The sequence below is a fragment of the Ochotona curzoniae genome, unplaced genomic scaffold (assembly GCF_017591425.1).
Source record: "Ochotona curzoniae isolate NIBS_2020 unplaced genomic scaffold, NIBS_Ocur_1.0 contig_3432, whole genome shotgun sequence".
NCBI lineage: Eukaryota > Metazoa > Chordata > Mammalia > Lagomorpha > Ochotonidae > Ochotona > Ochotona curzoniae.
This window is the reverse complement of record NW_024465859.1, coordinates 21,701,187-21,728,570: the sequence shown is the minus strand read 5'-3', so window position 1 is coordinate 21,728,570 and position 27,384 is coordinate 21,701,187. Positions and strand designations below refer to the sequence as shown.

The following is a 27,384-nucleotide window of genomic DNA, read 5'->3' as shown; positions in this document are numbered from 1 at the left end:
TATTGGGGCTGGCGCGATGGCGCAGTGGTTAAGGTCCTCGCCTTGTACTCCTGGGATCCCATATGGGCGCCGGTTCTATCCCGGAAGCCCCGCTTCCCTTCCAGCTCCCTGCCTGTGGCCTGGGAGAGCAGTTGAGGACGGCCCAAAGCTTTGGGACCCTGCACCCACGTGAGAGACCCGGAAGAGGCTCCTGGCTTCGAATCGGCATAGTATCGGCCGTTGCACTCACTTGGGGAGTGAATCATCGGACGAAAGATCTTCCTCTCTGTCTCTCCTCTCTGTATATCCGCCTTTCCAATAAAAAAAATAGTAAAAATAAATCTTTAAAAAAATAAAGATATATTTATTTTTATTAGAAAGGCAGATTTAGAAAGAGAAGGAGAGACAGAAAGATCTTTCATCTGCTGGTTCACTCCCCAGATGAACACAATGGCCAGATCTAAGTTGATCTGAAGGTAGTAACTTCTTCCAGGTCTCTACACGGGTGCAGGCTCCCAAAGTTTTGTACCATGCTCCACTGCTTTCCCAGGCCATAAGTAGAGAGCTAGATGGGAAGTGAAACAGCCAGAGCACAAACTGGCATCCATATGAGATGCTGGTGCTTGGAGATGGAGGATTAGCCAGTTGAGTCATTGTACCAGCTCCTCCATGAACTTTTTTTTTTAGTTGGAAAGACAGATGTAGAGAGAGGAAGATCTTCCATCCGATGATTCTATCCCCAAGTGGCCGCAATGGCCAATGCTGCGCTGATCCGATGCCAAGAGCCAGGAGCTTCTTTCCAGGTCTCCCATGCGGGTGCAGTCCTCGACTGCTTTCCCAGGCCACAAGCAGGGAGTTAGATGGAAAGTAGAGCTGCCGGAATTAGAACTGGCGACCATATGAGACTCAGCGTGTTCAAGGCGAGGACCTTAACCCTTGCACTATCATGCCAGGCCCTCCATGAACTCTTTTTTTTTTTAAAGATTTATTTTATTTTTATTGTAAAGATGGATATACAGAGAGGAGAGACAGAGAGGAAGATCTTCCGTCGATGATTCACTCCCTAAGTGAGCGCAATGGCCGACACTATGCAGATCCGAAGCCAGGAGCCTCTTCCGGGTCTCCCACGCAGGGTCTCCCACGCGGGTGCAGGGTCCCAAAGCTTTGGGCTGTCCTTGACTGCTTTCCCAGGCCACAGGCATGGAGCTGGAAGGGAAGCGGGGCTTCCGGGGTTAGAACCAGCGCCCATATGAGATCCCGGGCTTGCAAGGCGAGGACCTTAACCACTGCACCACCGTGCCGGGGCCTCTCCATGAACTCTTTAAGTGGCCTCATGTACATCTCTTTTGAACTGTCCATACCATTTGGATGCAGGTGTTCTATTTAATTGGATATCTGGAGAGTTGTCACATAGGGACTTTAGAACTGAAATTCTTTGTAAAATCCACCCTGCTGCTGGGTTGCCCCTATTTGTGAGTTGCTTCTGGAACGTCTTGTAGGTCAGTGGCCTGAGACTGTGAAACTCACCCTCAGCTGAAACCCCAGCTCAACTAAGTTCAATCACCCTTCAGAAAACAGGGTAGAAATGACTGAGGGAGGAATGGCAACTCTTCGGTAATGACTTACATAAGCTAGGAAGAATCCATGTACCAGTGTGTTCAAGATTCTGCTCTGCTCCCCTCTTAATGCACCTTATAAGGTTTCCTTAACAATAGCATTTTTAACATTGCTTTTAATTAGATGAATTAAGAGTGTTCTCTGATGTTATCACCCCCACCCGCCCCCCCATCACCTCCAATTCCCCATTGCCTTCAGAGTACTGGGATTTCCATGGTAACAGGACTACCAGCCAGGGTTTAGGGTGGTCAGAGGAAAGCTTAGGGCAGTCCTTCTGTTGGGATGGGCCCTGGTTGGAGCCTCTCAAGGGATTCACTTAACAACAATGAAGATGGAAGTGTTAAGAAAGTTCTAAACAGAGAGCATCAGGTATACCCTGGCTGTTTCTTTAAAGAGACTTCTTTCTCAGCAAGAATAAGAGGGTCCTTTGTTTCCTGTTCCCCCAAGTTCTCATACAGGGGCATGTTAAGTGTCACCCCATCCCCAGTCTAACCGTCTCCCACCTCCCTGTGGTTAATTTGTTTCTCCCTAGATTTTATTATTCTTGGTAACAAATTGTTTCTCCTCCCATTCTCTTCTCTTCCTTCTTTCTCCCTCACCCAGAGAGTTTTCAACGTCCTTTACCCCATGCCTGCTGACCAGCGGAGACATGTCAGCATCAACTCGGCCCGCTGGCTGCCTGAGCCAGGGCTTGGGCTGGCCTACGGTACCAACAAAGGAGACCTGGTGATCTGCCGACCAGAGTGAGTTGCTCAGGGGTGGGAGTGGAGGGCCCTGGGACCAAGGCCCAGAGTCACACGCATGTGCCCAAGGGCCTCGCCAGCCAGGTGACCTTTCACCGGAGAATCCCAGTCCTGTGAGAGTCTGCCTCGTGGTCCTGACCATCCCTGGGTCCTGACCATCCCTGACCGTCCTGTTGCTTAGAACGTGTGGAATTAGCCCTTCATTCCAATTTTGGTGGAAAAGCTGGCTAAGAAATTGGATTTTTTTCCTTTTGTTGTTTTATCCTTGCTATGGTCTCTTAGTGCTAATAAAGCTTCCCTGCAGGCACAAGCATAGATATCAAAGATTCCTTTTTAAACCCTTTTTGAAAAATTCAACAGGTGGTCTTGAGTTTGGCAAATGCTACACACATTAACTTAGGAAATAAAAGTGGAAAAAGGTGTTGTTAACCCCCTGTCAAGCCGCTGATCTGTAACAAACCTGTACGTGGGTTCTTTTCTGCTTGAAGCTCCAGCTGGTGATAATGAAGGCATGTTAAAAAGCTCAATTTATGGGCTGGCACAGTGGTATTACAAGCTAATCCTCCACCTAAAAGGCCAGCATAGGTGCTAGTTCCAGCCCTGGCTGCTCCACTTCTGATTCAGCTGCCTGCTAATGGCCTGGGGAAAGCCCCAGAGGATGGCCCATGGTCTTGAACCTGAGGGACCTGCTGTAGGCTCCTGACTTCTGACAGGCCCAGCTCCTGCCATTGTGACTGGGGAGTGAATCAGCAGTTGAAAGAATTCTCTCTCTCTCTCTCTCTCTCTCTCTCTCTTTGTAACTATGAGTTTCAAGAAAAAGAAATAAATTTTTCGAAAACAAAACAAACAAAAAATAGGAAGAAGAAGAAAAGCTCAATGTGAAGCCAGTGATTATTAGGGAAGTAGGGCAGAAGGAACAGGGAACCCCAGGGTGTTTTTGTCTGAAGTCCTTATGTCCTTTGCCTTGCCCTGGCTTTGGGAGAATCTGTGTTAATCCAGATCCATGTTGTACAGACCCTGGGACTCAGCCAGATGGGGAGTGTGAAGCTGTGCTTCCTTGCCGATCCGTCTGATTGCTGCCTGAGACACTGCAGGGTTCCAGCTGTCAGAATGCCACTCCTGCCGCCGGCTGGCCTCATGCTGCCCTTGGGCTTCTGCAGCTCAGAGCATGCTGTCTGCTCGGCCTTCTGCTCACGGGGAGTGTCTACAGTGATGTATTTGGGTCAGTTCTTGGTGCTTAGTAGGTTGAACCCTTGTCACCCAGGTTTGCTCAGTGGTCCTAAAGAGAAGAAACAAAACCGCAAGGGCAGCTCTTGAATTCCATCCTGAAAGTTTGGCTCTAAAGACAGACTACCATTCAGGATTGGCCTTGCGAATCTTGTCCTGCTTTCTCTGCCTGCCATTTGCTCCTGCTGATCTTGTGTCTGGAGAGCATCCTTTACCTTGTATCTTTCCAGAACCCAGCCTTCTTCTCTGGCTGCTCAGCCACTGGGTCCTGACTTGCCCCTGGTCTGCCTTGGGTCCCAGGGCAAGCCTGTCCTGAAATTCTACTTTTCCCCACAGAACGTGAAGCTTCCTCTTTTCTTAGAAATCCCTACGATCCTCCAATAGGCATCTCTTCCAAAACTGGCACAAAATCCTGAACCATAATCTCACTCTTCAGCATTGTAGTTAGACTTTTCTTGGGTTTTTTGGCATCCTCCTCCCTCTGCAGTGGTTTCGTCAGTGGCTTCCACCATTAACCTTTGTCCCAACCAAATTCCCAGTGTTCGCCTTTCCCCCTCACTGGAAACCACTCTGACAGAGGCTGACTCTAACCCCCTGTGCTGTGGCCTCACAAAGGCTTCTCTGCTTGAAACCCCAGCCCGCATACTTGGTATGAGTCACAGACACCTCAGCCAAAGATGAAGCTGGCTTTGGCCTCTATTTTTTCTCCCCATCTGTCGTCTTCAGCATCTCAGTCTCGGCAGGCTGCCGCCATCTTGGGCTGCCTGAGGAACTCTCTTTCCCACCAGAAACTCAAGCCTCTTCTTTGAGTAAGAGGCCAGTGGCTGTGGACTCACCAGGTACTGTCCCGTCAAAGAGAGCAAGTGATGTTACACCAAGAGTGTGACTTGTCGCTTTGTGTGTGGCATATTGCTTTTCACTTCTTCAGTTGGGTTGGCAAATGTCCAAGCCTAGGGGACAGAAATTTAAAGATACCAGATAAATTTGACATGGGTGTGACTTTGTCCTAATTTTTTTCAGAGCTTCAGCATTTCTCAGTCACCTTCATATCTATAGATTTTTTCTTAAGACAAGGAAGACTATGAACATTATATAAGTAAGGAAGTTGAGACTTACCCAAGACCTCCCAACAGACTAGTAGGAGAAATAGGCCTCCTCGCTTACCAATGCAAAAGTGTAAATATATATATATATATTGCAAAATAAGATTTAAAGAGAGGAGAGACAGATCTCCCATCCACTGATTCACTGTCCAAGTGGCCACAATGGCTGTAGCTAAACCAATCTGAGGCTAGGAGCCCCATCCAAGTCTCCCATATGGGTGCAGGGTCCCAAGGCTTTAGGCCATCCTCTACTGCTTTCCTAGACCATATGCAGGGAGATGGATGGAAAGAGGAGCAGCCAGGACACGAATCAGTACCCAAATGGGATCCTGGCATGTGCAAGGTGAAGATTTAGCCACTAAGCTACTAGACCTCTTTTTTATAATTGGTTTGGCAGGTTTTGTTTTGTTCTGTTTTTAAGGTGTATTTATTTATTTGAAAGGCAGAATGACAAAGAGGGAAACACACGTAACCCATACATAAAGAAGGAGGAAGACGGGAAAGGAAAGAGAGGTTTCCCGTCCACTGATTCACCCCTAAATTTACTCCCCAGTGTCCAGAACAGCCAGAGCTAAGCAGGTTCAAAGTCAGGAGCCAAGGAGTCTATCTGGCAGGGAAGGACTTGTCCTCTACCCCCTTGGGCACCTTAGCAGGAAGTTGGGTTGGGACTAGAATAACGGGAATTCAAACCGGAGCTCTGCCATAGCTCACGTAACCCCTGCGTCACAACACCTGTCTCTATAGCTACTTCTGAAATTTGTTTCCGGTGAAGAAACCCTTTAAATTCTGTTGAGAGGAAATGAACTCTCTTGCACAGAAAAGAGCAACAAGAGAAAACACACAGCCCTAGATGATGTTGGGGCACCTAGGCAGGACAGGTGACTGGAGCAGTAGAAAACAAGAGAGAGAAAAAGTGAGAACATTCGCCTCTCTTGAGATGATTGGTCTCTAGTCTGGCATGAGAAGAATAAATCAACAGAGAAGTAAGACCTCAGGGCAGTTGCCTTTGTCCCAGACAGCTGCCTCTCCCTAGGTGATGCAGCTCTCTGGCACACCCATTTCCAAGGGCACCTGCTGTAGCCACCAGCTGGCCCAAGATTGCAGGCCTCCCTCTGAAACAGGTGGTTGTCTGCGTTGGTCCTGGACACAGGCAGCTGCACCTTGTTTTGTGCTCTGTCAATACTGCTCTGACTTTCTCCTGCATTGTCTTGGCCTCAGCACTCTCTCCACACACAAAAGGAATAAGCACCCTGGGCATCTCCTGATGGTAGTGAAACACCACCTGACCATAGAGCAAGGCCTTAAGAAATCCTTGAGGATAAATGAGGAGCTTGAACAGCTGGCCCTTCACCTTTGTACCAGGCCAGCTGACCAATCTCCCTAGCCTTCTTAGCGGTGAAATACTCATTTCTCCCTTATAATGACCCCTCCGTGGTTGATTCAGGCTACTTTGTGCCTCTGGCTGACTGCTACCTCAGCCAGCAGTCTCCCCAATAACCATGGTGGTGTGCAGGCTCAGATTGGTACACAGAGATGCTTTGTTCACTTGAAGCTGCAGAGTTGAGTCCCATGGATAGAAGGTGGGGGCAGGTACTGCTGTGAGTAGTCCTGCTTCCAGACTCAACCCAGTAGCCGTGCTGGGGTGCCTCATGGCAGACGGAGTCTCCAAGTGTGGAGCCTCATGATGTATTAGCCAAGTGTGGCACTCCTGATGAAGTCCCAGCAACTCCATCATTCAAGCCTGGTATCTGCCAGGCCAAGACTGGTCTTCTTGGACATGGTTCTTTCCACGCAGGCAGCCGAGTAGTCCCAGCCTCAGCCTTGTAGCTCATAGATGGAAGGAAGACTGTATCCTCAAAGGAAATGTTTTCCAGAAATTGGGAGGTTCAACATTGTAAGATCTGTGGAGAGAGTGCAGTGCCCACTGAGTGAGGAAGCCATGCTAGCTTGTAGGTGTATTCAGGGAGTCCAGGAAGGTCGCTGCAGTAAGGAAGTAGGCTCTGCCTACAGATGCTGCTGGAGAGAGGCAGGTACTAAATGGAAAGCCACTGGAAAAGGCCAACCCTGATTGGCCTTCCCACTCTCCTTCAGCCGCCGTGTGTTTGTCTAGCTCCCAGGAAGAACCAAGAGCAAACAGTGACTCATCCATCCTTACTGGGACCCAAGAGGGAAGGAGAGGGCTGAGGTCATTCTTTAGCATTCAGACCAAAACTTGTAATCTTGGGTATGGAAGGCATTGAGTTTCCACAGCCAGAGAGGGTATCTTAACTGCATCCCCCTGGAAAGTGCCAGAGGTTTAAACCATATCCATGAGCTTGTCTTAGTCAAGGTCTTGGACTATAGAATGAAAAAACATCAGGGCTTATAATTAGACCTTGTGGGGAGCAGAACAATTGAATTGGAGGGAGAATGGATTAGTATATGTGAGTCCATCATGATAGGTTCCGTTCTGTTGGACAGCTGACCTTGTCAGTAAACCTCCCAGTTCACAGCTGTGAGCTGTTGGGGCCCAATACCCAAGAGGAGAGAGGTCTGTGGGGACTCCTGGGACTCCAGTCTCAAGCTCACAATAACAGCTCAGCTTGGGGGCCTACTGGTGGCCTCTTTTTCAAATTGGAAGGATTCCTGATCATACCACGCAGTTTGTTGTACATTTGGTGTGAAGAGGTTTTGGGGGGTGTTTGGTTTTGTTTTGTTAAGATTTACTTTTCTTTTTTTTTTTTAATTGGAAAGGTAGGTTTGCAGAGAGAAGGAGAGACAGAAGGACCTTCCAGCCACTGGTTCACATCCCTCAGTGGCTGCAATAGCCAGAGCTGATCTATCTTAACCCAGGAGCTTCTTCTGGGTCTGCCATGTGATTGTACAGTCCCAAGACTTTAGCCATCCTCCACTGCTTTCCCAGGCCATCAGCGGGGAACTGGATGGGAAGTGAAGCAGCCAAGACACGAGCCAGAGCCCATACAGGATGCTGGCGCTTGCAGGCAAAGGATTAGCCAGTTGAGCTAGCACGCTGGCCCCAAAGAGTTGTGTCACTAATTTGTTCTGGCTCGTATGAATTAGGAAGATTTGGCAGGAACCCACCTGATATTGCAGCCTATCAATAAATCTTGACAAGTTTGTAAATTAGAGGCTTCCTGGCAGCTGGCTTCCTGCAATCCCTAAAGCAGCCAAGATTTGCTTACCAAAAAATGCCACGATAGAGTGGTTTCCAGAAGGCTCTGCTGCCAGTGCCTGGTCCTTGGCCCTTTCCCTGGGGCAGGGTCAGTTCTCTTCTCACACCTTTGCCCTGCAGTGTCTCTGTGGTTCTCAGGAAGCTTCTAACCCCATCAAAGCAGCTGAGTGTTTGGAGGAGGAAGAAAATCCTCCTTAGGTGGGTGATGTGAAGATGGTCACACCAGATCCACCGCCAGGCAAGTCCTGTGAAAGGACCCAGGAGGTGTCTGTTCAGAGCAATGTGGCTGTGATTTGGCCTTCAAAGAACTGACATGGACTATGTGTTGGGTGCAGTGGGTAAGATGCCCCTGGGATAGCTAAATCCCATAATGGTGTGTCCAAGTTTAGGTTGCAGTTTCTACTTCCAATTTTGCCTTTCTGTTTAGGGCACCAAGCAAATAATAATTGGATCCTTGCCACTCACATGGGAGACCATATTCAGTTCCAAACGCCTGTCTTTAACCTGGCCTGTCCCAGCCGTGGTTGATTCAGGCATGATGATAGTAGACGGAAGAGCTCACCTACTCCGTCTCCATCTCTTTCTGTATCTTTGCCTTTCAAATATTTTAGTATATGTGCTGCCAAATCAAGCACTGCCTTCCAAATATAAAAACAAACAAAATAAATGAGTATCCATGTCCTCAGGTGAATCCCAGTTCCCAGAATCTTAGGGAGGCCTTAAGAGAGATCTGGGTGCTCCGGGCCTCGACCTTATGCCCTTCCTGAGGCTGCCACCGTCCAGGTACCATCAGGTCTGTCCTGTGGTTTAGCCCTCATGTTTAGGAAGCAAGCACCTCCCATCACCTCCCCAGACTCACGTTGGACTGGATAAACCTTAAGACCTAGTGACTTGGATCTAAGAACAGTTCTTTTGGTAAAGGAGGGTAACTCAGTTGTCTCAGATTAAATGGCTGACTTCTTTTGGGATTTGTTGTAATCTACTCAAGCTGCGAAGGCAAAGTACTGACATCTCAGTGGCTTAAACAACCGAAATGTATTTGCACCAGTTTGGGAGGCTGGCCATGTGAGGTCAGGGTGCCAGCATGTTCCAGTTTTGGATGGCACATGGTGGCTTTGTGGCTCTCTTTCTCTTCTTTGGCCACAGCTAGCACATTGCTTCATGGGACTTCATATAACCTTATTTGCCACCTGAATCTCTGTCTGCAGATACATTCACATAGGGTTTAAGGCTTCAGTAAGTAAATGGGAAAGGGGCCCAGCACGATAGCGTAGTGGTTAAGGTCCTCACCTTGCATACGCTGGGATCCCATATGGGCGCCGGTTCTAATCCCGGTGGCCGTGCTTCCCATCCAGCTCCCTGCTTGTGTCCTGGGAAAGCAATTGAGGACAGCACAAGGCTGGCTTGCACTTGGGACCTTGTATGTGTGTGGGAGACCTGGAAGAAGCTCCTGGCTCCTGGCTTCAGATTGGCTCAGCTCCAACCATAGCAGCTGCTTGGGGAGTGAATCATCAGACAGAAGATCTTCTCTGTCTCTCCTCCTCTCTGTATATCCGCCTTTCCAATAAAAGTAAATAAATCTTAAAAAAAAAAAATAGGTAAATGTGAAGGGACGTGGTTTAGTTTACAGCGGATTTATCCAAACACATGCACACACCTGTCCCGTTGAGGATCCGAGTAGGGTGTTTGGAATCTCTGTTATGATCTCTCATGTGCACTGAAGAGCTAAACCGTAGACTCGAAGACTCTTTCCCACCTCTTGTCCCCACACTTCACAGCTGTCACCATCCCTCTGTCCTTAACTGGGGTGGCTGGTGCTAGATAATATTTCTCTAGGGAATAATACATAAAAGAATAGTGGGAGCTGGCATTTAACCTAGGTGTTAGGCACCTGCGGCCTACATTAGAATCCCTGAGAGTCTGACTCCCAGCTCTGTGTCCTGACTCCAGCTTCCTACTAGGCAGTGGTGGTGGCTCAGTTAATTGGATTCCTTTCCTTCACACTTCCCAATTCCCAGCTTTAGCCACACCCCCATCCTGACCTGGTAGGTGTTTGGAAAGCAAATCAGCACATGGAAATACTGTCTGTTTATATCTCTGTTTCTGCCTCTTAAATGAATAAATTTGGATGGCGAAGCCCTAATGGGCTTTTGATCTGGTGCTTATGGTGCCCGTGTCACATTTTGGGGTTCCTGGCTTTCATACTTACCTCTGGCTCCTGCATTGAGCTTTCTGCTAATGCAAACCCTGAGAGGCAGCAGGTGGCAGCTCCAATAGCCGGGTCCCTGTCACTCACAGGGGAGTCTGGACGGTGGTCACAGCTTAGCTTGGCTAGGCCCTTTGAGACGTTGGGACAGTGAACAAGTGGATAAAAGTTACTCTTAAATCAATCATTCTTTAAGATTTAAAAAAAAAATTATTTTATTTCATTTGAAAGGCAGAGTTACAGAGAGAGAAGGGAGAGTGAGAGAAAAATCTTCCATCTGCCACCTCGCTCCCCAAATGATCACAACCAGCCATAAGCTTTCTCACTGATCCCCCACATAGGTTCAAGGTTTGAAATGGCCTTGGGCCATCTTGCGCTGCTTTCCCAGGCATGTTAGCTGGGTGCTGGATCACATGCAGAGCAGCCAGGGCTCAAACTGGTTCCCACATGGATTTCTGGTACCACAGGTAGAGACTTAAGCTGCTTTACCATGGCACCAACTGCACCCCCTTCGTTTTTGTTTGTTTTTAAGATTATTGGCCTGTTTGACAGAGTTACAGAAAGAGAAAAAATTCTTCCATCCGCTGGTTCACTCCCCCAAATTGCCATAACAGCTAGGGCTTGGCCAGGCTGAAGCCAGGAACCAGAAATTTCACCAAAATCTCCCACATATGGGTGGCAAGGGCCTCAAGCACCTGGGTCATATTCTGGTGCCTCTCCCAGACAGGGAACTGTGCTGGAAATGGAATAGCTGGGACACAAACCAGTGCCAATATGAAACATCAGTGATAAGAGGCACCTGCTGCACCTGCTGCACCACCACCCAGCTCTCAGTCAATCCTGTTCATCAAAGGCAGGCCAGCCTTGTGTTTTGGAACCTATTGCAGTCAGCCAGGGTTGCTGGCTAGGGTAGCAAATCCATCTAGAAAGGTGACAGAACATTGCTTCTCTGCTGCTTGCTGTGCAAGATTGAGAGAGATACTCCATGAGAACCCAGTGTTTGTAACTGTTGGCAGCGCAGTAGATGGGTGAACTCTGCCACCCGCAGTCACGCTGATCTGCACTTGAGGGTCTCGTCTTCCCGTGCTTGGAAGAGGTGGTGCACGCGCATCAAGCCTCTTGCGCGCGCATCAAGCCTCTTGCGCTGTCAGTGCACCTGTGCCAAATGCTTCTCCCACTGAGGCTGCCAAAGGAGGCTGCAGGTCCAGAAAAAGGCTGAGAGGGACATTTGTGCTCCGTGAGGACTTCTCTCCTGCTTAAGAATTCTGAGGTCTGGGCAAATGAAGGGTGTCAGGTGCTTTAACTTCTGCGCTCCGCATCCCACGGCAGTGGAGAAGGACTGAGGGCAGCCTGTGCTGCAGTTGTTCTGGAGTCCCTGCTGCTTAAATCTGCCAATGGCATCGTGTCTCTCCAGCCATTCCTTGGCCATCTGAGCCCCTTTCTGCACATCTGAACACTTGGAACCCACTCCCTAGATCTGGGGTTTCTTTTAGTTAGGGATCTCTTAGCCCCTAGGAGGAGCTGTGAAGGCTCATCAACAGAAAGGAAGAGATGGAAAGCCACTGTACATGCTCTTGAGCCATTAGAGATTGCTCAGCATTTTGCAGCATCAAGCATCCTGGTGAAGAGGGCGTCTCTGGTCAGACCCATCCCTGGAGACAGGAAGGGATGGGCTGCCAGGCCCCAGTCCACCCAGCTCCAGAATTGCAGGGCTTCTGTTGCCTCTTTAACACCTTGCACCTTTTCTTCTCTACCCCTCTTTACTGATTTTCAGGGCCTTAAACTCTGGGGTTGAGTACTACTGGGACCAGCTGAATGAGACAGTTTTCACCGTGCACTCCAACAGCAGGAGCAGCGAGCGGCCTGGGTAAGCTGGTGACATGGGAAGGGAGCAGCTGGCCAGAGGCCTGTCTCTGCCTCCTGCTTGGACAGCGCTCTCAAGCAGTGCCCTCACACGTGCTCCAGATCCCTGCTTCCCAAGGCAGTTCCTCTCTGATCTGCCTCTTGTGTTGAGTTTCCATGTGCAGGTTTCTTTGGGAGAATTCCTCACTGGGGAAACAAAACCTCCGTCCCATATGAGCACTGGTTCTAGTCATGGCTGCTCCACTTCTGATCCTGTGCCTGGGAAAACAGTGGGGGATGGCCCAGGTCCTTGGGTCCTTGTACCTAAATAAAGAGACCAGATTCCCGGTTTTAGCCTGGCCCATTCATAGGGCCTGGTTTTGACCTGGCGCAATCCAAACCATTGTGATTATTTGGAGAGTGAGCCAGTAGATAGAAGATCTCTTTCCCTCTGTCTTGGCAATTCTGCATTTATAATAGATTGAAATAAATATTTTTAAAAATAAAAATCACCTGTTCTTCCAGAGCCCATAGCACACCCTGGCCCCCCTCCCACCCTGGCCATGGTGTTCAGACACACATGGGCCACAAGAGAGGACAGCACCAGAAAGGGCTGTTGCCATCTGTCAGGTGACCTGGGCCCCAGGAGCAAGGAGCCTTTGAAGGCCACTAAAAGATGAGCTGAGTCCCTTATTGATTAACTCATAGGTTTAGACCGTAGTAAACCAAAGTGCTAGATTGATAACAAACAATTAATGGCAAAACAAATAGTCTCAGATGCTATGAGAAATGTGTCTAGGAACAATCTAAAAAGTTTTCTAGGAGCCAATGCTGTGATGTGGTGAGTGAAGCTGCTGCCTTTACCATGCCAACATCCCGCATCCCATATGGGTACCAGTTTGTGTCCTGGCTGCTATACTTCCAATCTGCTTCCCTGCTGACAGCCTGGGAAAAGTGGCAGTAAATGGCCTAAGTGTTTGAGCCCCTGGTACCCATGTGGGAGACCCAGAAGAAGCTTCTGGCTTTGGCCAGCTCTAGCTAGCTCACAGCTCCATGTCTGGAAAATGTCCAAGGAAAGATGCTGGCCTTGAGCTTGAACTTCCCCTCAGAGCAGCCTGTGCTCCCTGTGAGCAAAGTGCGCTCTTGCGGAAGGCGTATCACCGGTGCTGGCACTTTGTCACTTTCCTTCCAAAGTAGAGGTCTCGGTCTACTTGGAAATTTTAGTAGCTCATACAGGAACTTTGTCAGCCTGTAGTTAGAAGGAAGCTGAAAGAGCCAGTGTTGTGGCATAGCAGTAAAACTAAAACCTACAATGCCACATCCCATGTGAGTGCTGGTCTGTGTTCCGGTTGCTCTGCTTCCAATCCTGCTTCCTGCTAATGGCTCAGGAAATGCAACAAAAAATGGTCCGTTTACTTGCACTCGTATACCCACATGGGAGACATGGAAGAGTCCTGGCTCCTGATTGTAGTAGCATCTGAGGAATATCAAGTGTCTTATCAGCTCAGTCACCTGTCTGCCCAACCCTGCCAGCATCACAGATTAGCCTGATAGTGAAGGGAATGGCTGGACTTGCTGGCAGCAGGATGGGATGGTTCTGTGGCCCTCCTTCCCTTGCCCGGGCCAGGGACTGACACAGGAAGCCACAATAGGAGTGGGGAGCTGAGGAGCACAGCATTCCTTGAGGCCTGCCCTGTACCCATGCCCCGCCTGACCTGGGTCTGTCTGTCTCCCCAGGACCAGCAGAGCCACCTGGAGGACGGACAGAGACATGGGTCTGATGAATGCCATTGGGCTGCAGCCCCGGAACCCCACCACCTCGGTGACTTCTCAGGGCACTCAGACCCTGACCCTGCAGCTGCAGAATGCGGAGACCCAGACCGAGGGGGATGCGCAGGAGCCGACGACCTCTGCCTCGGGGCCCGACGAAGGTGGGGTGCACAGAGCCCAGAGGGATCTGACAATCTAACTGGAGTGTGGGTTTGGGAATATCACCAGCCCTCCACATTGACAGGGTGGGGCACTTCCCAAGTGCCGCTCCCGGGTCTGGGTGATGCCTGAGGGCAGGGGCATGAAGGGCCTTTTTGGGCGGGAACACCATTTCCCTGAGCTGGGTAACTAACTGTTCAGTAAAGCTGGGCTGCACTTTCCTCTTTGCTCAGCTCCCTGGGAGTCCCAATCTCCCTCACCAATACTTCAACATCCTTCTGGTTTTCCCACAGAGTACATGGGGAGCTACTAGAGAGGGCTGGGGAAGGCTGCAGGCTTCCAGGGCAGCCACAGGGTAACTTGTCCTTCCCGTTGACCTGACAGACTTGGGACAGGCAAAGTGAAGCCCTCTTGTACCTCCACTGTGCCTGTGGTCCTTTGCCTGTTTGACTATCCCGGTACACCACCAGTCCCTTTCTGTCCTCTGCATCAGGTGTGACCCAGTAAACCTCAGCCCCAGTGCTCTCTGCTGGCCTCTCTCCTCTCGGAAGCAATTAGCACTTCCCAGCAGCAGGGTCCAGCCATGCTGGAGTCTGGCAGCAGTACGTTAAACAAGCTGTTCACACTTCTCTCCCCTCATCCCCGGTGCCGCTCCTTGCTCCAGACCCATGTGGTTTCCTGTCTCAGAGTAGCAGCTGCAGTGAGCACCAGGAAGCGAGCACCAGACTGGCCTGGGTGGTCCCCACAGCAGGCACAGCTTTGTAACCTACAGTGGCCTTGGAGCACTCTCCTGCTCACTGTTTCCCATCTGTGGCTCTTGGTGGGGTGGAAGCCCCCTTGGTGGGAACCTGAGCAGGTGGCAGAGCTTGCACCTCTGAACTTCAGCATCACCTTCAGCCACCTGCAGCCTATGTTTGCAATTTTCTGCACACTCTGGACCCCCTTGGAGTCCTGTGGGCGTTTTCCACAGGGTTCTGCAGTGGACAGACGGGTAGCCTCTGAGCGCCCCATGGAACCCAGCCCATGCAGACTATCTACATAGGTTCTGGGGAGGTGGGCTGGAATCTTGGTCAGCTCCTTCTGATTGCATTTTACCGCCATTGATTGGTTACCATTTGTCAGCCACCCAACTACACAGACAAATAAGCCCTCATTCTTCCCCCAAGGAGCTTGTGGCCTAGAGGGAGAGCTGCACACCTAGGCAGAGCCCTTCTGTGCCTTTCGTCCCAGGGAGCATGTGGCAGGAATAGGGCTCAGGGAGGAGCTTCTGGATGAGGTGATCCTGGGTAGCATTTCAAGTGGACAAGGAGGAGTTAGGCCAAGTGGAGCTAGACCGCACACATGCCAAAACACCAAGTCAACAATATCGTCCCTGACTACACCCAGAGAACCCCTAGCAGGATTGTGTTTATGGCAGGTCCAGCACAGTTGGAGAACTGAGGCTTGTGAGCTGGGAGGGAGGCCTCTGTGCTGATGGCATAGCAGGGCTCTGAGACCAGGGGCTGCACTTAACAAGTGCATCCTCTGGCATCCCACCTCCCCCAGAATGCTTTGCTTTGTCCTGGGTAGCATCCAGGCCTTTTCTGGCCTACAATCCATTATTGAGTTCCTCTCTTCCTGTGTGGGGGCTGATGACAGAGGGTTGGCAGGAGGGAGGGAGCTCTGCCAGTTTCAAGAGGTCCTCATCCCTTGCCCCCGCCCTCACTGAAGAAGGTGGCGAAGAGTGGACCTTGCTGAGGCCTGTCAGCAGGAGCAAGGCCGTGGCTCACTGCTGCTGCTGCTGCTGCTGCTGCTGCTGACCATGCCCCTGAGAGCTTTTCTGGGATCTCCAGTCTCAGACCTTCTTTCAAAGGGCATTCAGTCCGTAATCATTCAGTAAGTTTGTACTGAGATGGTAAATTAACACAGACTATTCTTATTCACTATAAATGTGGACTGACTCAAATAAATCACCTCTAAAAATATTTTCAATGAATAAATAAAAAAAGAGGGGCTGGCACCATGGTGGGAATGTGTTCTGAGCCTCCAACTACAGCACTGGCATCCTGTGTAAGCACCAGTTCAAATCCCAGCTGTTCTACTTTGATCCAGCTTCCTGCTTCTGATCTGCAGGGCAGCAGAGGATGGCTCAAGTTCTTGGACCCTGCACCCATGTAGGAGACCTGGAAGAAACTTTTGGCTTAGGATCAACTCAGCTTTGGCCATTGTGGCCATTTAGGGAGTGAACCAATGGTTGAAAGATTTTCTCTCCCTCTCTCTCCCTCTCTCTCCCTCTCTCTCCCTCTCTCCTTCTCTCTCCCTCTCTCTTGCTCTCCCTCCTTCTCTCTCCCTTTCTCTCCCTCTCCCTCCTTTTCCCTCCTCCCTCTTTCCCCTTGTCTTTGTAAGAAAGGGAAGGGGAAAAAAGGCATTCAGGAGGGAGGCAGGCTGGGAAGAGTACAGGGAATCTGCTACAGTACCTCTCTGCAGCCTTGTCTCGTAAGCCAGGAACCCTGTGCTGGGGGTTAGCCAGGAACCCTGTGCTGGGGGTTACCCCACTACTCTGAGAGCAGAAGAGCAGTTGTCAAGATTCCTGGGCCCAGACTTCTCCAGCCAGAAGCAGACCAATCAGCTACTGGCCTACCTGCTTGCTGTCTAGTACCCAAAGCCACAAACAAGTGGGTGGGAAAGCACTAGCAAAGGAGGTTCTCTCTTCCGACTTAACTAGAAGGGAGACCCTTCTTTACATATGCCCGCTGCAGGTGTCCACAATTATTAATGTGGGAAACAGGTCATAGTCATTGCTCTGTGGAGTGGCCCTCCTTCAGCTGTTTCCTGTCAGCTACCTCCAGGAGATTCCCAAGCTACATCTCAACTCCTTGTTCTGTAAAAATTTGATTAAATTATTCATCTCTTTCCAAGACATCCAGAAAGAGTCCTCCACAGGGGGAGCTGGCAGGTGTTGGCTTTTCTTCTTGCCTAGCACCAACCAAAGACTTTTACTTCCTACAAAGAATTGAACTTGACCCTACTTCCAGCTTCCCTTCTCCTGTTGGCCAAGGCATAAAAGCTCAAAAAAGAGAGAGAAGCACTCTGTGGGCTTCCTGTGGGCTCCAGCACTGGGACCGTGCCTTCCTGTCACACAGCAGGCATTGAGGAGTCTGTGGAATGAATTAATTAAGCGGAGGCAAGGCACTGCCCTGAACTTGACTCGTGTGGTAGGGAGACCAGCAATGGTGTCCTGGACCCCAGGTCAGGAAAATGCAAATATGGAAAGGATGGGACTGGGGGAGCAACAATGTCCCCGAATGCAGAAAGGGCAGCTCTGCTTTGGGTCCTCTCAGCAGCCTTGGGTCCCACCTCTGCTCATGTAAGCTAGGAAAGCCCTGGAAGCATAATTATGGCCAGTCTCTGGCCTCACCCTGGTCTCCACAGCCAGAGTGTACCTTAGAACTGGCCAAGTTCTCAAGTCTCTGCCAATAGCAAGTCGTTGTCTTTTGCCTTGCGCAGAGATGAGAGCTCATCCCTGTGGCCACCTGTGCACTGGCCTCCCTGGCCATGGCTGCCATTTCCCTCTAGCACCAGTGGGTTTGGTTGGTTGGTTGATTTAAATAATCTTGAAGAGTGTGTCAGATGCCTTAGTGGCTTGAAGCTTGACTCCGAGTGCCCAGGAGAGCAGTGCAGCCCACAGCTCTCCAGTCAGTCCACATCCAGCTCTTGGGAAACCAACTGCCCAGGCGTGCATTCTTTAAATCTTCATGCATGCTGTTTTGAGCTCTTGAATTCTTGAAATCTATCTGAAATTGTGTAAGCACCATGAATCCAAAGGTATCACTGAGGGGCTCCCATTCAGGGATGAAACCATCCAGTTGGTCCTGTCAAGAGAGGAAGCAGGCACGTTAGTGGCTCTCCCACAGCAGCAGCCTGGAACAGGAGCTCTGGAGGCTGCTTGGGAGCCTTTCCATTCACCCGGATGCACATGTGACAAGTGTACCCTGAGTATTTGACCATGTGCTAGACACTGGACCCAAAGCATGACCAAAACTCAAGCCAGAGACCTTCAGGAGCCCACAGCCTGTGGGAGCCAGCACAGAGATACTAGGCCATGCCAGGGCTCCAGAACACGCAGCCTGCCCACCTGGGGCAGTGGAAAGACCACGTGAAAGAGAACATGTGCACTGAGGAGCTGTGGTGAGAGCAGAGCAACTCCTTTAGAGGCACTGCGGGCTAAGCTGCCCAGCTGCTCCACTTCTGATATGGCTCCATGCTCATGTGCCTAGGAGAATAACAGAAGATGACCCAGGTTCCTTGGGCCTCTGCCACCTGTATGGGAGACCAGATGAAATCCCGGGCTGCTGCCTTCAACCTGGCTGTTGTCGCCATTTGAGGAGTGAAGATGGAAGATCTCTGTCTCCCTCGCAATCTGTAGTTCTACCTTTCAAAAAATTAAGTCATTATTTAAAAAAAGAAAGAAAGAAAAAGGGCTGGCAGGATGGAGTGGTCAGGAAAGTGGTGAAGGCCTGGCATGGGATCTTCATGTGTCAAGCTAAGAGTTTTGACTATTTTGAGGATTCTTCGAGCTGCTGTATTTTGAACAGGATATAGAAGTTTAATAAGAGCCTAATTAGAATGGTGATTGAAACTGCCAGGAGAGGTGAATCCTGGAGGCAAGACCAGTTAGGAAACGGCCCAGGGGACCAGCATTGTAGTGCAACTGGTTAAGGCACCTCTTGTGGTACCGGCACCCCATAGGAGTGCCCCCAGCTGCTCCACTTCCAATCCAGCCCCTGCACCCACATGACATTCAGAGAAGCAGCTCCTGGCCCCTGGCCTTGGCTTGGCACAGCCCCAGCTGTTGTGGCCATTTAAGGAGTGAACAGCAGGTGGAAGATCTTTCTATCTACCTCACTGTCTATAATCTGCCTTCCAAATAAGTAAAAATAAATCTTTTTTAAAAAAAGAAAGAAAAACAATCCACAGTCATGATGAGAGGTGGCTGGGCCAAAGCCACGGGCAAGCACTAGCAAGTACTAGCAGCTGTGCTGCCACCAGAAGCCGAGCAAACCCCTCAAGGGCCTGTGGACCTGGATGGCAGCAGCTCCCTGTGGCCCCCAAGCAGCCTATGCTTTCCCAAGAGTTGGCCTTCTGGGGAAAGCTGGTAGTAGTTCCCTAGGCACAGGGCCCAGCATGAAGAGCTGGGATGCCAACAGGCCTTGGCCAGCGGGCTACACACTCTACGCCAGGCCAGGGAGGGCCTTTGGTGTAGAGCATTCTTGGAAAGCAATGGGCACTGCTGTGACATGCCCATGGGGGAATTGGCCTTTGCTCCACCTCTGTCCCCATCAGCTGGGTGGCTTTTCTCCTGAGGAGTATTCTAAGAGTCCTCCTTCTGTGTGCTGCCCTGGGAACCCAGAGGCTGTCGAGGAAAGCAAGTTGGCTCTGAGCTCAAGGCCAAGTGAAAGCCTCCTATCTGTGCCAAAGAGGACCGTCAGCTCAAAGCAGGAGGAGGTACCCTGAAGACCAAGCTGCCTGGCACTGAGGTGCAAAGAGGAGGTCCCAGGCCTCAGACACAGCTAAGCTGAAGGGCACAGATGAGTAGTTGTGTTTGTCTGACCCCGGCAGCCTGGGGTCTCCAGCAAATTTACCCTAGGGCGTGGCCTGGCTCACATCCTCCTGAGGGCCATGGAGCAGGTGGGGGGCAAGAAGTGGCTGAGACTTGGCCCCAGTCCACTGACTCCTGGTGAATCGCAGCAGCCTCTGCCAAGTGGTATTCAAGAACTTGTCCGAGGTCACCCAGCTAGTTAAGTGGCAAGGCTGAGCTCTGAGTGGTGGTCCTGGGTGTTCTAGGGAACTCCCTTGGAATGGCCAGGCCTGTCCAGGGAACAGGGCCCATCAATCCCTCCCTTGAACTGCAAGTTTAAGCCTCGGGCTTGGGCTGGGCAGTGGGCTGTCTTCAGTGAAAGATGGTGTTGGGCACCCAGCCCCAGTGAGAGCAGGAACTGGAGAATGGTGCAAAAGCAGAGTAAGGGGAAAAGGGAGAAGAAAGAAGGAAACGAAACTCCTAGGGAGCAGCTAGAATCCAGGCTTCCTCCAAAGCTTTATGGAAGCACACGGAAGGACAACAGCCTTGAGACGAAACAGAGCAGACTGCCTTTTTCTGTATGTTCCAGGTCACCCCCTCTTCCAGAGACTGGACTGCCCAACCCTGCATCTGGCGTGTGTCTCTTCAGGCAGTGGGCATACCAGGAAAGTTGTCTGCGCCCCCTCCTTGGCCACTCTCAGATAACCCTGCCACCAGTGCCCAGTGGTACACTGGGGCTGACCACTTGCATCCCAGTCCTACTCTGAAAGGGAGTTGCAGAGAGAAGGAGAAAGATCTTCCATCTGTTCACTCTTCAAACAGCTCTAACAAAGGGCTAGGCCAGGCCAAAGCCACAGTCCAGGAGCTTCTTCCAGGTCTTCGGTGGGGATCTGGGAGCCTATGCACTTGAGCCATCTTCCACTGCTTTCCCAGGCCCGTCAGCAGGAAACTGGATCTGAAGTGGAGCAGCTAGGATTTGAGCCAGCAGCCAAGTGGAATGCAGGCTTTGCAGTCAGTGGCCCAGTGCCATACACCACAGTGCCAAGCCCTCAGCCCTGCCCCTTAACTGGCTCAGTAACGTTGGCCACCTCATGCTAACCTATCTGGGTCTTAAGTTCCCTGCTAGTAAAAGGAAAAGTCTGAACCTGATCACCGTGGGTGTTTGTTTCTTTCTCAATTTCAAGGCTTGATTGATTCTCTTAATGACAGGGTTGGGCTGCTTATTCCTGCTCTCTGCTAGAATCCCCCAGCTCCTCCTAACGGCTGCCTGGCTGCCTCAGCAGCTAACTCCCTCTCTTCTGCTCTGTTCTGTATCTTCTAGGCGAGGGCTCTGAATACGGTGCGAGTGGAGAAGATGCCCTGAGCAGGATCCAGCGGCTGATGGCTGAAGGGGGCATGACGGCCGTGGTGCAGCGGGAACAGAGCACCACCATGGCCTCCATGGGCGGCTTTGGCAACAACATCATCGTCAGCCACCGCATCCACCGCAGCTCCCAAACAGGCACTGAGCCTGGTGCCGCCCGCACCTCCTCGCCCCAACCCTCCACCTCTCGGGGACTGCTCCCAGAACCTAGCCAGCTGGCAGAGCGAGGCCTGAGCTCCCGGACAGCCTCCTGGGACCAGCCTGGTAGCCCTGAGCAGGAGCCATCCCAGCCAACCCTACCCACTTCCTCTCTTGTCCCTATCCTCATCCCCCTTTCCAACCCTGAGGGAGCAGACCTGCACTGCGACCTGAGCAGTAACAGCCACCTTCCTGACAGGGGCGACAGCAGCAGGGGGGAAGCTGCAGGCCCCAGTGGGGAGCCCCGGAACAGGTAGAGAACATGCTGTGTGCCCTGGGGCCTCCCCGCGAGCCGCTGAGCAGAAGCAGACCTCACACCTCACTGGGAACTGTGCACACGCAAGAGCTGCTGGCTGCATCCAGGACAAGAGTTGGGTGGGGTCTGGAGGAGTCGTTGGGAGCGGGCAAGTGGTGGTCAAATGGGTGAGGCTTGCCTCAGGGAGGGCTAGAACCTTCCAGGATCTGGAGCCTAGGAGAACTCCATTGCTGGGCCCCTTGTGGGTAGAGGAGCAGGTGGGTGTCTGCTATGAACCCTCCACCCGATCCCTGGCTCGGGAGAGCTGGCTCCTGGCCAGAGCACCCCAATGTGAACTGTCTTCCAGACCTGGGCACACTCTCCTGGATATAGGCCCACAGGCCAGCTTGGCCTCACCCACCTGCTGGGTGGGCAGCGCCCCCAGGAGCCCAGCCCTGGAAACCACCAACATCTCTGAGCCTTCCAGAGCTCCAGCCCCCTCATCCTCTCAGCCCCCAGACCCCCTTCGGGAGTCAGGCGAGGACTTGCTGCACTTGCAGTAGGAGAGAGCCATGAGCGGGCTGGGCAACCTGCTAGCCTGTTACAGGGTGGGGGTGTTGGCTGGCCCACCCCCAGGGCCCTCAGAGCAGCACCTGAGGGTGTCAGTGTTACCTGAGCCGAGGCCAAGCTGAGCCCCAGGCTGGGGAGGGGGGGACTGCAGGTGGGAATGCCAGGTCTCGGTCTGTGATTTAAGGTGTTGCATGTGGAATCCTGAACTGTACGTGTAGTTTCTAGTGGCAAAATCAAGACTCTGATCATTTTGTTTTTCGTATGAAAATGTGATTTCCTTTCTGTCTGTCACTCATCATAGAGACATTTGTGGTGGGAGGAGAGGGGATAGTCTACTGCTAATGAGGGAGACACCAAAGAACCACACCATTAAAATGATGAATGCCCCTCGCTAGGTTCCTTGCTCTTTGTTCCTGTGGCAGATGAAAGGATGGGATGGGCTTGCAGGGCGGAGAGCACTGCACCACTGATGGTGGCGGGGGGGGGGGGGACACCAAACCTGACCCCGCAGCAGAAGCTGGGCAGATAAGGGCTAACAGCTGTGCCAGCAGCTTCTAGGTATACCAGCCTTCCCGTGGCAGGCAGGACTGAGGGGTGGTGAACTAGCCAAAGACAACGACCCACTGCAGCACGGGCAACCAGGGAGCGTGGCTCCATCTGCTGATGTCCACCCAGGTGCCGTTCAACGGCTGCCAGGCCTCCCTTGGCTTGCTGTCCTCCCTACAGTGCCAGAAATCCTGCTGTGTGCATGGGGCCTTGCCACCATGCCGAGGTTGGAGCCAGCTGGGGAGTGCCAGAGGGGTGTGCACCTCTCCCAGCATGCTGCCCCATGCAGCCCCCTCTGAGTCCCCAGGGTGCCTGAGGACCTGCACAGTGCCAGGGTCTGCCCCAGCGGAGGGAAGTGGGCACACGGTGTGAAGAATGACATCTGTAGGAGCTCTCAGATTCTCCAGGAAGTTACGTAAAGCAGGGGACTCTGAACTAACTAAAAGACACACTAGCTAGCTGTGTGATCTTGGGCAAGCCACTTGCCTGTTCTGGGCTTCATTTCCTCTCACAGCAGGATGCAGGACTGGCCCTGCACAGCGTTTTCAGGTGACACTCAGGGAGCACAGGAGAGGTTGTGGCAGGCATCTTACAGAGCCTTGCAACGTACGGGAAGGGAGCCTCCCACCTCCACCCCACCCACTCTCCCCTTGGCAGCCAGCAGGGAGAATGCTTGGTCTCCCAGGAGGGACTACTGGTTTTCTGAACCTAAACAATGAACAGAAGAGGAGTGGTTACAATTTCTGTCTCCAAAACCTCTCGGAAGTGTTGCACACATCTAAGTGACAGAGCCAGGATTCGAACTTGGGCACTTAGAAAGCAGCACACCAGGGGTAACTGGAAGGTGTAGCCAAGGTGTAGAAGAAGCCCCGGGACCTCGAAGTGCCCAGCAGTCCTTTGGAAACACGAGGACACTTCAGGGATGAGATGGACACCAGGGCCGGACTCAGCCTCCTCGCAGAGCTGTCCAGCTGTTAAACTTCTGCAGGGCCCTCGCACATCGCAGGGTTATGAGGCTGGGCAGGGGCAAGGACTGGGCAGTTCCTTTGGAAATGAAGAAATAAAGAGTTCAGTTGACACACCAAGTCTCACGTCTCCAGCTCAGCTCTGCGCTGTGGGCATGGCCAGTGGCAGAAGGTCCTAGCCTCAGCCTGTGGCAGGGTTGGTGAAGGAAATGTTCCAGCTGTGGCTGCAAGCATTTTTGGGCTTTGTGAACTCCAGTCCCTCGAGTCTGCTGTCACATGCACACACTGTCGCACCCTTCCAGGATCGGCCCTCCAGCTCCTGGACCCTGGGAAGGAGATGGCAAAGTGGAACAGGTGCAGAACCCAGTGTAGTAGGGCAAGAACAGTAAGCTTCTTCCACCCCAGGGACTGGGGATCATAGGAGACCTGAAGGGGGCTTCTCCTAAACCGGCCAGCCAGCTCCAATCCCTGGGCCTCGCTCTTCCGGAGCACGCTCGAAGAGCCCTCCAGCCAGGGCTCTGGCACGCGGGCTCTCTTGCTGCGCTCCCAGTCCCCTCTCCCACCCTCCCCCAGCGCCCCGTCGCGGCCCCCGCCCGTCCGCCTGCCCTGGAGGGAGGGTGGAGGCAGGGCGGGACTTGAGTTGTTTTTCCTGAAGAAGAACCGACCAGCCGTCGTAAGGTTGACCGGGCGTTTGCGCTCGCAGTTTTGGGTGGCAGGCCTCGGGGTGCCCCCATGAAGTTCCGTCTCCGAAACCGAAGCGCTGGTGCCTGGCTGGTAGTGCAGCGCGGGGGCAGCCAGGCTGCTGGCCCAGGCGGAGCTCTCCGAGGTGCTGAAACCCACGTTGGGTCGTGCCGGGCGTGGCCGAGGATCAGGAGCTGGCCGCTCGCCCTCCCGGGTCCTGTCCCAAATCCCGCCCTGGGTGACCTTGGGCTCCTGGATCGACCCCCAAACCGCAACACACACACACACATACACGGTAAACTCGCTTTCCGTTGGGTCCGATCGGTCCGATGGGTCCTGGAAGAGCGGCCGTTTGCGCCTCGCCCAGCCCGGAGCGCGGGAACTGGGAAGCCGCTGGCCTGGCTCGGGCAGGCGGTGGGCTGCCTCCTCTCCCTGGCGGACCCTCGTCTGGTCCCTTTCTCGCAGTGCCTCCCCAGGTCCGACGGCGCCCCTCCTCTCGGGCTGCGGTCGATCAACGCTCAGCCCCAAGGCTGGAAACTCCTGGAGCTCGGCCCCGACGGAACCCGGGCAGCAAGGAGCCACGCCACCCACCCACGGCTTCGTGTGAGGGTCCAGCACTCGCGTCTCCGAGCTCAGTCCACGAGCCGGGCTATGGAAAGAGGTGCTTTACAGCCAAACACCCCGGGGTCCCCGATGCGTGGTCAGGGCCGAGGCCGGGAGCGCAGCCAGCCCCGGCTGCCAGCTCCCTCCCCGGCCCGCGAGGGGGCGCGCGTCCCCATGACAACGCGGACACCCCCACCCCCTGGAGGGCAGAGTCCCCCCCAGCGCCTCTGCACGGGCGGGCGACTGCGGGGCTGCTGCCCGCCCAGGGCCGGAGCGGCCGAGGAGCAATCGGCCCTTCGCCGGGGAGAGGACGCCAGCCGGCCGGGGGGCTCCGCAGCGCCCGGGGGTGACCCCCGGCGCCTCGCCGCTGGGTGACCGGCCCGGGGCGGGCGGTGCGGCCCCAGCACGATTGGCTGCTTCCTCGTGACATCACGCGGCTCGGGGAAAAGTGCGAGCGTGAGCGCGAGTCGGAGCCACAGCGCCGGGAGCTGCAGGCGGAGCAGGGGCCGCCCCTCGGCACCCGGTGCCCGCCCCCGGCCCTCGGCCCGGCCGCCCGCCCCGCCGGCCCGCGGGCCTCGCCTGTGTCCTGCCGTCTGTCCGGCGCCGGGGGGAACCGGGGCAGAGGCGGCGGGTGAGTGGACTTCACGGCCGCGCGGGGGCGGGGGGCAGCTGGCTGGCAGGAGAAGGGCGCGGGGTGCTGGGACCCCCCTCTGCGGACGCCCGAAGGTGCACCCGACTGGGATAGGACATCAGACGTCTTCAGGGGCTGGCGGGGTGCTGGGAGCGGCACGGGGCCGAAGGTGGGGGGTCCCCACTAACGAAAGGCCCAGGGTCGCCCGAAGCCTTCTCCAGGTGTACCTTTGGGGAGAGACGGGCATTCAGGAGGTGGAGGAGACCGGGCATGGCAAACCCTCAGCCCCCAGAGAGCCAGGGGCAGCCGTCGGGGGCGGGACCCCGGGCTCCGTTCTTCCGTTAGCAGCTCCAGGGGACGCCCGGTGCTGGAGCCCCAAAGAGCCCCTTTCCCGCCGGCCTCTCCGCCCTCTCTTGCTGTCTGCCTGGCCCGGGTGCTACCAGCCCCTCCGGCCCCGGGAGTCCTCCATCAGCGACCTTGAGCCCCGACGGAAAGCGCCCCGGCCAGCTCGCGGCACCCCGTCCCCTCCCCCACGCTGTAGCCCAGCCTGGCAGCCGCGGCGGGGCCGAAGCGTCGGGTACCAAGCTGGTGCCCTGTCCCCTGCGACCCTCTCCCTCCCCGCAGCTCCGGAGTCTTCCCTCCTGCCCCAGGGACAGACACAGACACAGCGGCCTTGCAGCGAACGTAAAATCCGAGGACCTACGCCCCAAGGCACCCTCACAAGCTCCCAGAGCACCCCATGGCCCGCCACTCGGCCTGCCGGGGACAAGAGGGGTTCGAGACCCCCAGGGCCGTGCGGTGCCCACGCCCAGCGGCTTCGAGAACTGCGTGCTAAGGGGGTGGTGGGAGGGCGGGGCACGGGGAGCGAAGGCCCCTCGGACTCCGGCGGAAGCGCGGCGGAGGCTCCAGATGGCGCCGGGCTAAGTCCCTGACCGGCCTTGGGGGGGCCCCAGCCCGAGGCTGTAAGAACCCGGCCCCGCCTCGGCCGCTGGGGTCGCCCAGGACGTGGTCTCAGGTTGCACAGTGAGGAAAGGACCTCATCTTCCCCGCCCCCCGCCGAGCCTCCCCGATAGGATACGTGGTGGACTGCCAGTGCCCACTCTGCTGCGCCGAGCCTGGGGTCCCTTGAGGCTCGGTGGGGCGACTCTTGCAGCGGACCCTCGACAGAAGTAGGTGCAAGGCTGCGACTCCGCGGCCACACGGTTGAGGGAAACGGCCGTGTCTGGGCGGGGACCCGTCTAGGGTAAGACCCGGTGGGTCTCAAAGTCGTAGCGTGGGCTGACCTTGATCCTTGAACCTCGCAGAGCCAGGCGCCATCGGGATGCGGGCTCCGGGATACTCAGGCCAACCGACGGCTAAGGTCTAGAGTGAGTCCCCAACAGGGCACCGGCTCTAGACCCCGCCGCCGCTCTATAACCCAAGTTCCCAGGGAGGAGACACCACCCGCCCCCCCGGCCGCTGCCCCCGGGCTCGCACACGCAGGCACCCGCACGTGTCCACATGGCGGGACCACGCTCACGCGCTCGCGGACGCACTGGTTTCCAGGCGTGGCCGGGCGCACACGCGTGTAGACGCAGCCAGCCAGCTACTCGCGTCTACTCGCACAGCCACACACAAACAGAGCGCTGTCGCTGCCGCCCACGCGCGCTTCGCCTGGGGCCGAGTGGAGTCGGGCGCCCTGAACTTTCCAACCCGGGCACCTCGCGCGGTGCGGAGGGCAGCGCCGGGGCAGCCTCGGCGAGGGAAAGAAGTAGCTAGGTTACCCCCCCCCCCCCCACACACACACACACACGCGTGTCCCTTTTCGTCTCTTACTCAAGAGACCCTGCTGGGAGGGGGTGGGGGGCTCCTCTGTATTCGTGGTGGCGTTGGCACTGAGGGCAGTGGTGCGCCCTAGGTCCGGAACTGGCATTAGGGACCAACATTGCCATCTAGCGGTGCGCACCACCCCAGGCAGCGGCAGCGACCGCTGCTTGCGGACCCACACCCGGGAGGAGCTTGCGGTTAGGATGCCCGCGAGCGTTCGGAGAGGCGGCTGGAACCCGTTACCACCCGCAGCGCCCCGCAGCGCCCCGCAGCAGTCACAGAACAGGAACCAGACCACCAAGTTCCACTTTGTGCCGGCTCAGCCTGGCCCTAGGCAGACGGGAAGTAGCTTGTCTTTTGGAAAGTGGAAGAGCCAGCAGGAACCAAAGGGATCCTTGAGCAATATGGCTT

The 27,384-nt window shown here is 54.2% G+C and overlaps 1 protein-coding gene across 6 annotated transcripts in view; it reads left to right on the top strand.

Moving 5' to 3' along the window:
* AMBRA1 (autophagy and beclin 1 regulator 1) overlaps positions 1–22,131 on the top strand; it is a 215,092-nt gene extending 192,961 nt beyond the window's left edge. For all 6 annotated transcript variants that reach the window (XM_040980185.1, XM_040980184.1, XM_040980182.1 and 3 more), the window contains 4 exons: positions 2,200–2,339; positions 11,822–11,914; positions 13,627–13,820; positions 20,697–22,131. In XM_040980185.1, the coding sequence (XP_040836119.1) occupies positions 2,200–2,339; positions 11,822–11,914; positions 13,627–13,820; positions 20,697–21,193 (924 nt within the window). In that variant the 3' untranslated portion in view covers positions 21,194–22,131. The remainder of the gene's footprint in view (positions 1–2,199; positions 2,340–11,821; positions 11,915–13,626; positions 13,821–20,696) is intronic.
* Positions 22,132–27,384: the final 5,253 nt, after the last annotated feature.